Source organism: Bolinopsis microptera, chromosome 3 (assembly GCF_026151205.1).
Source record: "Bolinopsis microptera isolate Bmic1 chromosome 3, MBARI_Bmic_1.0, whole genome shotgun sequence".
Taxonomy (NCBI): domain Eukaryota; kingdom Metazoa; phylum Ctenophora; class Tentaculata; order Lobata; family Bolinopsidae; genus Bolinopsis; species Bolinopsis microptera.
In genome coordinates this window covers 7,793,906-7,806,560 of record NC_087074.1, presented here as the reverse complement: position 1 = coordinate 7,806,560, position 12,655 = coordinate 7,793,906, and the positions used below count along the sequence as shown (strand labels likewise).

The window sequence follows — 12,655 nt, the reverse complement described above, 5'->3', positions numbered from 1 at the left end:
TTAAAATTGGAATAAATTCGTCAAAAATTTAAGCCGTGATGAAGAGATTTCAGAGCCTGATAGTGATTTATAACCATTTACCTTACCTTAAAGACAAAAGGTTTACTTTTACTGTGATCATGTGAAATACTAGAAATTATCATGTCAAATAATAACGATAAAATACTGACAACTTATAGTGATTAATTAATTAATATCAAAGAAGAATATCCCCTCTTGTCAATTTTACACACAACATTTTAATTTTACAGTTACACTTTTATCAACGTTTTTGCACACAAAATCAAAATGAAGAGAGCCACAATATCGGAAAAGCGCCAAGCAGACAACATCATAAACAAAATACGATTAAAAATGAAAAAATGCAATACACTACGTAATCAGCTAATAATAATATTTTAACTGCTGCACCACTACGTAGAGTTACACAAATTGAAAGAAACAGAAAGTTCGGGATGGCTGGCGGTGATCACTCTTCTGCTATTCTTCCTCCCGGGAATGGCCCTGAAAGCTCCAGGGGCGTAAGAAAATCGCCTTGTTTGAGAATTCCGAGAGGTTTGAGTCTTGTTGGGCGAGTTGTTTTCGAATATGATCTCGAAATTTGTCCATCTTCTCACCCGATTATTCAGCGTCTCATTTTTGTGGGCTGTGGTCGTTGTTGTTGTTGAAAATGATGTGGTCGCTTCAGAAACCTTCCTGGCATGTTCTTTCATGAACTTCTTAAAATTCCGGTTGACGATTGTGTAGATGATGGGATTGACACAGAGACTAACCATGTGGAAGTACTGAGGAAGTCTGTTAAGGGATGAAGACGAGAGACTCTGGTCAAATGTTCTCCATATGGTGAAGACAATGTGGGGGGACCACGAAACCACAAAGGAACCTCCGATAAGGAGGGTGGTTATGAGGATCTTCTTGTTTTTGTTCCATATCACACCGGTTAGTTTTAGTGATGTTATTGCAAGCAGTACGATACAAATTATAACTAATGTAAATGGCAGGCAGATGGATAGAATCCAGAAAATTGTCATTATGGTACCGGTTTGTATTCCTGCTATACGAGAAGTTCCAAAGTCATAGGTGTCCAGGGTGCACGAGTCAGTTATAAGACGGATTTCCTGCTGGGAGAAGAGGGTGAAGATAGGGAGGATCGCACAGTAGGCCCAGATGAGCCCCACGATTAAGTAAGCCTTGTTCTTCCTGAACATAGCCCCAGACTTAACCGGAGCGATACATCTGAGAAGCCTATGAACGGAGATAAGCAGAATGAAGTGGATGTGAAGAAGGCCAGGGTAGTTGTTAACCACACCCAGGAGGTAGCACGTGCCACAGCCTAGCACCCAGCGTCGTGCACCGTGTAGGATAGCCAGAGGAAGCACCACGAATATCAGAGAAAGCAGGTCAGCTATTGCTAGGTGCTTCACGAATAGGATCGTTATGTTGTCAATGTTGTAAGTCACGTTTATGTAGGATATTGACCCAAATAATACCACCAAGTCACCTAGGAACCCTGAACAAATGAAACATTTTGGTTCAAATATATACGGCTTCGGCCCAGAAATCATTTTAATCAAAATATTCAGATTCAAAAATTATCCATCGATATAGCCTGTCAATACGAATACAATTTTACTTCGGATGACCATCAAATAAAAACCACAATAAAAACTACAAACCAACAGCGAAGACGAGGATACTGTACACTAGGAGAAAACCGTTCTGAACATCAGAAGTGACATCGTCGTAGAGGGTCTCCAGTCCTGTGCAGTTCACCACTGCTCTAAGTGTCATTTCCTTCAAGGTACTGCTGTTTAGTTTAGTAAGTTTAATGATATTGGTTATAATTTTATAGTTTGAGTTTGAGTCTTGAGATAACCACGCTGTGAATTCTATGCCGAAGATTTGCATTTTAAGCTGATCAAATGTCGACAAAAAGATGAAAAATTGTCGAAATCGTCACATAATTTTATGAAGTACGGTTTAAAAAGTCAAATTAATGTCGAAGTTAACCATGATCAGTAAATTATCTCATCAATTAGAGTATTGTTGTATGATGATCGGATTGGAATCGATTCGTAAAATGAACCGAATTCAAAATTTGATTCGTGGAATATTACCACAATTATTATATTATAAATAACCTAGTTCTCCCAAGAAATTATATTAAAACACCAGACTGATTTAATCATAGCCAATCTCAATCTAAAAGTAAATGAAATTAAAAATCTTCCAGTTAGTAAAAGTCACCAAAATACTATAAAAGTATAAAGCAGTTGCAAGTTGAAAGCTGACAGCCAATTTACGAGGCTCGGCTTTGAGGTAAAATTTAAAACGATCCTGGGCTTGCATTGAAAAACATGTTGCTTAGGATTAATAAATTAAAATTCAGCTTTACAGTAATATACAGGGTGGGCCAAAAGTCAGTGTGCAAACGTTGGCCTTAATAGCTCAGTCACTGAGTGCCCAATTGAAATACTTCCTTCTGGTATGACTTAGTACCACCACTGGTTCGAGGAATTTGTCAACTCGAAAAATATTCGCGTTCATTTTTTTCAAATGGAGGTTCATTTTCACATTTATTTGATAGTTTGGATAGTCAGATCAAGCTAAATGTTATTGAATTGTGTTTGGCCATTAGAATTACGTTTGTCCTGAAAGAATTAGAACTGTAGCTTCTCAGATGACCGAGATATGAAGCATAACGATTTTATTCATTACGTGTGATCAGGTGATTGGTTTACCTAATCACGTGATAAGGTGACCCCGTTAACTACCCCGTTAAACATTATGGGAATTGTTAAGGGTGCCCAATTAAGGTGTCGTGTCACGGTGTCACATAATCACTCAGTCAATTTTGTTAACGAGATACACAAAATGCTTGATAACTTCGTCATTTCTAATCCGTTTTGCCTCATGTTTTCAGATCATATGCAACATTTGATAATCTACCGTCTCTGAAAAAATTAGGCGTTCAGCATGTTCAGAGAAAACAATAAAGGTGTTTTAATATTGAATGGGTGTGGTCTAAAATATTCGAATTTTCAAATTTTGACGACGGAATCCTCGAACCAGTAAGTACAGTATGCCATCTGCAAAGCAACAGCTCTCAAATATAAAACACGGCGGAGGTATAAGACCCAACGTTTGCACACTAACTTTTGGCCCACCCTGTATATATATATATATATATATGAACATAATAGTCTGGGGTCCCCAGGTAATATATATATACAGCATAATAATAGCATCAATAATAGCATAAATAACATAATAGCAAAATATGATAGTATCATTAATAAAGTAATACTAATAGCATCAAAGTGGTCGACAAGCATTGACGGATGAAACGATTGCATCGCATAATAAATAAATAAATAAATAATGAACATTTCTTTACAAAAAGTTTAGATTTTCCTTACCACATTTATAGTACTAATAGCTTAAGCTGCGTGGCCGAGCAGACAACAAATAAGCCCAGCCCCGACTAGCCGGACTGAGAGACACGGAGGAGGCTCAGCGGCAGGGCATGAAAATTAAGACGACCTAATTATGATAGCGGGCCAGATTTCCTATTAGTGTCGCCGATTTGTGCCTGAATCTCATGAATGCCGAGACTGATTAGTAAGGATTCTGAGTTGAGATCAGACGTGTACGAAGCAGTTATGCTGCATGAATACTTGTTTGTTCGCGGAGGTATAAGTTGGGTTCATCAGTGAAGGTGACGAGAGTCTAAAGAAATATAAACGGTATTAGTACTTAACAAAGTGTACTTGTTTTCACTAAATCATGGTTAAAGGTGAGGCTTTTATACTGCAATATATAATATTTGATACATATAAAGCATAAGATATTCATCGACAATCTTGATCCGCGTTGTCACTACAAATATATATAATTGCCGACCTTATCATTATGAATAACAAAATCCAATGTCATTTGTCACCGACCGATTTGTGCAAGTTTGGGTAAATTTCGATGTACCAAATTTGAGATATCACTTCAAACACAAGAAAATAGTGCTGTCGGACAGATGTCGCTGTCGGACAGATGTCGTGTTACCGTCACCGAGTTTCGAAAATTATGCGGTTTGAGAACTAACAGTCATTGCTCGATAGTCAAAGCAGTAACGATAGCGAATAATTGCTGAATTTTGCTTTTAGCAGCAATATTTTTTATTAGGTCGCGGCAGCTATCGGGGATTAGCATGAGAAACCTAATTTCTGGGAGGTTAGTCAGCTCCCTATCTGGGAGCTGACTAACCTGGGTTGTTACCAGGCACCAGCTGTAGCATGTGAACCCTCACAGTCACCCAGCACCATTATAATGGTGCCAGTTACAAGGGTGTATTAAAGAATTATATTAGGCAAATCCTAGCTACTTTTCAGTTAATTTACGGGTAAACTGCGTGCGACATATCAGGCATAATGTCAGGCATATAATGTCAGGAATCAGGATCATATCGTAAAAATCCACTCATTTAACTGAAATTTCGATTTTTACAATGGGCAGTTTTAATATCGAAAAAATTAGTGTCGGTCCAAATTTAACCCGGTTAAATTTCCCTCGTATCGGTAATTATGAAAGAACGGTATTGATACTTGATAAGGTATACTTTTACTTGTCCTTCTGACTTTGCCTCAATAAATTCTGGTTAAAGGTTAGTTCGTGAAGCTTTTATACTGTAATATATAATATTTGATACATATAAAGCATAATAAGATATTCATCGGCAATCTTGATCCGCGTTATCATTACAAATATATATAATTGCAGACCTTATCATTATGAATAACAAAATCCAATATCATTTGTCACCGAGTTTCGGAAATTATGCGGTTTGAGAATTAACAGTCATTGCTCGATAGTCAAAGCAGCTGTAACGATAGCGAATAATTGCTGAATTTTGCTTTAAGTTTAAGCAGACCTATAAATCCTTGAATTTTCTATAAATTGTGCTGTGATCAGCCAACATTTGGAGATGACTGCGAAGCAAGATGTTTTACATTTTGAGCTAAGAGTGCTCAAATATACTTTGGTCCTCACCATAGCCATAACCATGAGTATGCTTATATTATACAGATACACGATTCAAAAATAACTCCCTTTAAGTAAGTTGGCTAAGTAGGCACTAGCAGACTAAACTAGCAAACTGACAAATCTAGTTAACCACTCATGCTGACTACTCGGGCTTACTAATAATAACGTGAAAGTATATGTTAGTAATAATATGGCCTGATAATTTGAATGCGGTCAAGAAAATACCCTAATGTTTGTTGTGGAACACAACAAGAAAATTGAGAATAATCTTGTGTGAGGGTAGGGACCAAATGTCGTTTTTAACCTAAATTATCGGTAGTATTTAAGTATTTAAGCATAAAGACGTAACTATAATAAATGAGTCTAGTCAATGCAGTTATTTAACCCCTACACTTATAGTTATATTAATTAAAAACTCTTCTTATGACAAAAATATTACAATATTCTCTACCTCCTGCTATTAGTATTACTCTTCCGATGAATCTATAAAATCATATGTATTATATACTAGTAGTTAGCTACGTGGGACACATAAAACGCACATATATATACTGTGAACTGCCCAATAAAAAACGAATAAATGTCTCATTTTCCCGATCCATGGCGAAGCTTTACGAGTACTTAATCAAATAATACTAAATGAAATATCCCCTCCTTGAAGTAATACCTAATCGGCCTTCGTATTGGAGGAGTCTTATGGCCCCCTTTGCCAGAACTATAATTTTTGGTGCTAGGCGGCCTCACAATTTATCGAGGGACTTTAGGACCGGGTAAAATATGATTGACAACTATGATGATTATATATGAATTTTACTTGATAGAGTGCTTATCTTAAAGTTAAATTTTTTTACAGGCTCTATAATGATGTATTTTTACGAAGATTTCAAGCCTTACGTTGTGTGTTTCCCTTCGTGTCCAAAAGCATTACATGATTGACAACTATAATATAAGTATCTACTGAGTCCGACTCGGAGCAGCCAAATGCTGAAAAAAGCTCAATTTCGAATTCGCACGGATACGACTTTTAAATTAAAAGGAGAGAGAGCAAATTAAATATCTGGGAACCATACTAATTGGGAACCATCAACCAGGCATTTTATTTTAAACGTGGCAGGACCACGTGTCAAATCACGTGTTCATACAGTAGAAAACTCTGTGATAGGTTATAGGATAGGTTTACGAAATTTGTAACAGGTCTAATATTAATAAGTATTAATAACCTATATGACATTTGCGGGGTAAAACAAATTACAAAATATCTTAAAGCCCGCAGTAGCTTAAACAGCTGTCAACTATATGTCTTGCTTCTCGTCGGAGACCACCTTTTATAAATATGTTAAGTCTAGGATTTTAGAGCTCCTCAGACCATATAAAGAAAAATCTAACGGTGGGTCACGAGACTTTCAAAGCCGGATAGAACGGTCTCACTAACGATAGGATGTGAACTACCTTATACTAACGGTAGCCAAACCAGAATTCAGAACTCAAATCTCTATTATAACGTCAATACCGAAACAAAATCAAAAGAATCCATAATATTTTAACACTACGCCCGTTCCCCTGCCAGACAAAACCAGTAATAATGAAGTGGCCCCGCTGTTAATTTGGATCGGTATACTGCACTCAAAACACTTACTGGGCCGCGCTCAGCCTGTTATTCCGCCGAATCTCTATTCGACTCTATGTTTATGAACATGATAGCCTGAGGTCCCCAGGTAATCAAAACACCTGCATAATAATTACCAAGCTTATACAATTAAGTATTGCCTTATCTTGAGTATATAAATTAAAGCACCCGGTACAACCTAAAAATGCTAAGCGACGGGCACAAGCAATCTTTAACAAACATTGTGCATAATTATGTATGAAACACAGGGCACAGGTAATATTTAACTATTTAACAAACATTGTGCATAATTATGTATGAAACACAGGGCACAGGTAATATTTAACTATTTAACAAACATTGTGCATAATTATGTCTGGTACAGTCTTCACATGAACAGTGCCTCAAATCTAGTCTGTATGACACCACAATCAAAAACTTAGGCTGATCACCTGTTCGTGTTCGGAAGATGATTAATCACTCTACGCTCGACTATCACATGACTTACTTAAACATGTATGTTCTCTAGATGGCACTTATAGGCTATAGCTGAGGGACTATTATTATTTAAAACCGCAACCCTCTGCAGCTCTACTTTGACCCTACTTTTGGCAGTTCACTCATCATATTCCGAGCCCACCCCTCACCCCTCACCCCTCACCCCTCGCCCCTCACCCTCACCCCTCACCCCTCACCCCTCACCCCTCACCCCTCACCCCTCACCCCTCACCCCTCACCCCTCACCCCTCACCCCTCACCCCTCACCCCTCACCCCTCACCCCTCACCCCTCACCCCTCACCCCTCACCCCTCACCCCTCACCCCTCACCCCTCACCCCTCACCCCTCACCCCTCACCCCTCACCCCTCACCCCTCACCCCTCACCCCTCACCCCTCACCCCTCACCCCTCACCCCTCACCCCTCACCCCTCACCCCTCACCCCTCACCCCTCACCCCTCACCCCTCACCCCTCACCCCTCACCCCTCACCCCTCACCCCTCACCCCTCACCCCTCACCCCTCACCCCTCACCCCTCACCCCTCACCCCTCACCCCTGCCCCTCAGGTAGCTTTAAAGACTTTTAACGTTATACGACATGTGATTTAGATTTTGTCCAATACAAAGTATCACATTCAACATTTAAGTTAATTTGAATTCAACGCACAAAGGGACCACTTCAAGTTCAAAGAATAAAAATAGTGATATACCTAACCCAAATTGAGCAAATTAACATGACCATGAGAAACTATCAAACTAAGTGAACGTATAGCTACCATACAGCCAAATTGCTTATAGTTATGTAACAGACATACTAGTCCATACACAATCGGGCTCAGGCTATTTAGGGGGAACATTTGAATAAACAGAGCATTGTGATTCCTTACTCGATAATCATGAATGCCATGATCATTCAAACGGTCGAACAATTGCGAGTCTGATCGTTTAAATCATCATACATAACAACCGAATGCTTTAAAAAAATCTCAACACTTATTTAACTTCGGACATTCCAACAGCCACATTGGTACACAAGTGTAACCAGCCAGTTACAGGAAGCCGAAGGATTCAATTATACATTAGACCGGCCAGTGACGGTTAAGGTAGTGTGTACCATACTTTCTTCGCCCGAGACTTTGCTGCAATGGGCATGGCTCCTTATTTAACCCTCACACCCGATTTCTCGAGTATTCGGCTGAGTGGACAGGGGGCTGCATAGACCACTCAGGATCCTTAACTGAGCGTCGACGACGCTCACCCCACGGCTAGTGACAGAGTCGGCAATCGAACCTGGTACCTCGAGAAATGCCAGGCTGATTTACCAACACACAATCGGGCTCAGGCTATTTAGGGGGAACATTTGAATATAGTTATACCGAGCATTGTGATTCCTTACTCGATAATTATGAATGCCATGATCATTCAAACGGTCGAACAATTGCGAGTCTGATCGTTTAAATCATCATAAATAACAACCAAATGTTAACTGTATAAGAATGGCGATATTGCGAAAACTTCGACGAAGTCACGTCTTTAATAAAAAAGTAAGGGATCGTTCAGTGTTCACATATTACGTAATCACTGACGGGGGGAGGGGTTTAAATTATTTAATGCTAGTGTAATTTTAACACAATAGCTATGTGTAAAACTGATCACGGAGGAGGAAGGGGGGCTAAAAATTGGCTGAAAGTGATTAAATACTTTAATAACATGTGAACGACCGTTTACTTTCTTAATGCTTAAGGACCTGACTTAACATTTTCCAATACAACAGTGTTAAAAATAAATGCAGTTGAACAATTACGCGTACGAATTGTACAAATCGGAGTGTTGTCAGATGAATCTTAAAGGTGGGTAGTCGTGATTCGGAAACTCAAATTCGGCGATACATGAAATATGTACTTGTAGTCAGGGCCGGCCGGGAAATACAAAGTTCTGGGCCGATACTGCGGTTAAGGCAATCTTGACCATCTTGAGGGCGACATGTTTAATTCTTGGTGGATCTGGATTTTATTTTGTCGGAAGACAAAAGATCTATGTTAGTGGATAGCCAATTATTTGCGTGACCGATGCAGGTGATTTGAGCTCGCAATGACTTCGAGCGTAGAATTTACTCGTAGTTGTAGTATCAGCATGTCAATAATGACAAAAACGATGCCGAATGTCGATTACGGTAATAATGACAATGGCACCAATGAATAATGATGCCAATGGTGCTAATCATGTTAACATATTATATATTGGTCACACCTAATATATAACACCTTAATTCCTTTTTTATAATTGCGATATGATGGATTTGGTCGTCTTTCAACGTTGCTATGTCACATTTGCACAACTGAATGGTGGCAATATTAATAATGAGTTCCACAATCCATTTGCACTGCTGAGTGATATTATTGTCTCCAACGGTGATTCCATGATTGTTTTCCTCATTTGCGTTCGCCACTTTCAACTTTATTGGATCAGCCATAAAATAAAATTGAAACAAACGACACTTACTGTGTTCCCTATATGGCGAAAGAGTTATCTCTGGATAATCTAAACATGTGTATGAATAATGATTTTAATGTGGAAATGATCCGGGTAAGCCACTAAAGAAGCGAATTGGTGTGCCCAAATCTGATGCGATACTGAATACTGATGGGTGTTGAATATCTCAACACCCATTATTGTCAATTTCAAGCCTGGGCAAGCCATATCGACGTTAGATTCACTTATGAATTCATGGCAATAAATTCTTTACTGGACGGTGCTCTGTCATTCCACCAAATCATTATTTAGGCCAGGTAATTATATATTTAATGTTTATGAACATTAATATTATAGCCTGGGGTCCCCAGGTAATAAATTTTATTACATGCACGACTAATTTCATTCAATTTAAAAGAGGAAGAAATCCAAATTGAAAGTCGCCATTCGTTCCACAGAAAAAATCGGCCGAACGAGAAAATATTCCGGGTGCGATATTAATTTCCAACGCGGAAAAATTACATCATGACCAAGAATTAATGATTAAATAATTGCTGCTGGAATGATAAGTCGTAGGTAAAGAAGCAGATTAATTAAAGTTAAACTACACTTACAGTGCTACTGCTGGTGGCCTATGGCCAAGTTTTCTAACATTACCGTAATATTATGACAGAAAATTAACCCTCGTCACCATACCCCCACAAATATAAGGAATAATTGTTAAATCAGAGTTGAGGCCGGGGCAAAAGCTAAGCTCCACACCGCTAGTTGATTGTAGTATGGACAAATAGCTTTTAAGAGGGCACATAACACATAACAGATTGCGAGGTATAAACTTGCTTGCAACAACTCCATATTTAGAAACTTGTGAGATAATTAAGTATTCATGATAATTCGAGGAAATTTATAGCTATAAAGCTATAATTATAAAAGCTCGGACAGTATTTTTATCTTTATAACAGTTAAAGTTAAACAAGCTACAAGGGGCCTAAATATTATTGGTTAGCGCATCATGATTTCATGATGTTCGATTCCATGACCAATAAAGCAATAAAGCAATAAGCAATAAGCATTATAAGTTCCATGGTTTTATCGGCATGACGGTATTATTACCACAATATAACATTGCGATGGTGATGGGTTTAGTTTATTATTTGTCATTGCATGCCACCACACACCAGCCATCGCAAATTAACAACCTGTCAGCTGAAAAGTGAAACATAATATTTATAAGTTTGACGTCGGGATCGTTCATATATATTACAACTAATGTAGGGACCGTTCATATATAGATATATATTACGACGGACCGATCGAGATATTTTGGGATCTGATCATGCCGGGTGAATGTTCAGGAAAAATCATAAATTTGCTGAAATCAAACCAGAGGCCAGAGATGTCAAAACTTTTCAGAAAAATAAAATTGCACATTGTATAACTGATAACTATTGAAAATTTGAAGGATGAGGGGGGTCGGGGGCGGGGTCAGGCTCTAGGCCTTTATTGCGTCATATTTCTGACAGGAGGGGGATGGTTTGGTCTTTACGGTTGATTACGGAGGGAGAGGTGTTAAAAATTGCCAAAAAATTGATTACGTACTAGGTAAACGACCCCTTTGCCCTTGGCCTTACTAATAATAATATCAAATATGTGAAACTCAAAGAGGATCAACTCTGAACTCTTGCTTTTAGGAAATAGTCCAGTTCAAGATCTTCAAAAATTACAATTATACTTAAAGTAACCTAAATTAAATATGGGTTTCGAAAAGGAAAACGTACGCGTATAACTTTTGTATCTGAAATGTCAGAGAAGTTCAAAGCATTACTTTCAAATTAATTGTTTACTGTTTCAAAATTGTGCAACACATTTTCCAATATCAGATCTCGATCGCAACAATGAACAATTAACAAAATTGAAAATGCTACGGCAGAAAATGTTATACAAGATCATGTATTTAATCTTGCCATTTACTTCAGTCTCCAGCTTTACTCAGTTTAGTACTTATGCTTCCGAAAATAACTGGGATCTTTGACGTTGAACTACCAAAGTACTTTACCTATAATGGCATGGCATTTGAAAGCAGCAATTTTGCAGATTTAAATTTAATTTTAACTTCATGACCTCCTAAATTTTTGTCTCATATATCTGCTCATTTAATTAAAATCAAGTTACTTTTCGAGAGAATAACTGCTTCTAATCCTAAAGGACCATTACTAGAATCTCGAAATCTGGATGCTGGGCCGGAGGTTAACTGACTAAAACCCAAAATTTCTGTCACGTACATAAACAAATATGTACAAGTAGTCCACCTCTAATTGTCCAGATGTAGATAGCCGTGCACATCCAACGGTTTCGAGTGAAGGTAGGGTGCCACAAACGGGGATATTGGTGATAATTGAAGGTGACTGGTTATATTTGTCCATTAAGGTAATATTTTAGTATTTTCGTATTTTGTTGATTATAAAACTTATTACTTTACGTAAAAGCTATAATTATATCGGTAATCTAAATTCGAGACCCAAAAGTGAACTGCTCGATCTAGGAGTAGGAATTAAATAATTAAGTTACCCTAAATTAATTCCAAAATATTCAGCAAATCATGATTTGATTAATCATATACGTCAGGACAATTTTATCAAAATAAAAATGGGAAAAGTTGTAAAGTAGCTGGTGACTGAAGACACCAACGAGTGTACCCCAAAAATAAAAATCATTCGACAATTTCCGTTACTTCAATGTTATCAATAATAAAATTGATAATACAATTTCAGTACAAAATATTTACCGATCATAAGCCAGAGACTGCTCATTGGCAACCTTAACATTGTATAACAGCTACCTGCAAACTGGAGTCCACAAATGCGACGTGATAGAGTTTCATTCTTTTATTACTGTGTCTATTTTTCGAGACAGTATAGGTATGAAGAAATTAAATTATCAAATATATGACCATCTCGAGTTTTGTGTTTAATTGTTGACTTAATTCAAAAATCAAAGAACTGAAGGTATGATAACTCTTACAACATATATTAACAAAAGGCT

General features: G+C 37.9%; 2 protein-coding genes across 2 annotated transcripts in view; one reads left to right on the top strand and one right to left on the bottom strand.

Annotated features, from left to right (window-relative positions):
- LOC134812251 (2-oxoisovalerate dehydrogenase subunit beta, mitochondrial-like) overlaps window positions 1-12,655 on the top strand; it is a 704,467-nt gene that overhangs the window by 494,992 nt on the left and 196,820 nt on the right. The window lies entirely within an intron of this gene.
- Window positions 78-1,791, bottom strand: LOC134813147 (galanin receptor type 1-like). The gene is made up of 3 exons (XM_063820833.1): window positions 1,677-1,791; window positions 618-1,510; window positions 78-86 (listed from the first exon to the last, which is right to left on the bottom strand). Exons 1-3 carry the CDS (start codon window positions 1,789-1,791, stop codon window positions 78-80), a joined length of 1,017 nt encoding a protein of 338 aa, XP_063676903.1.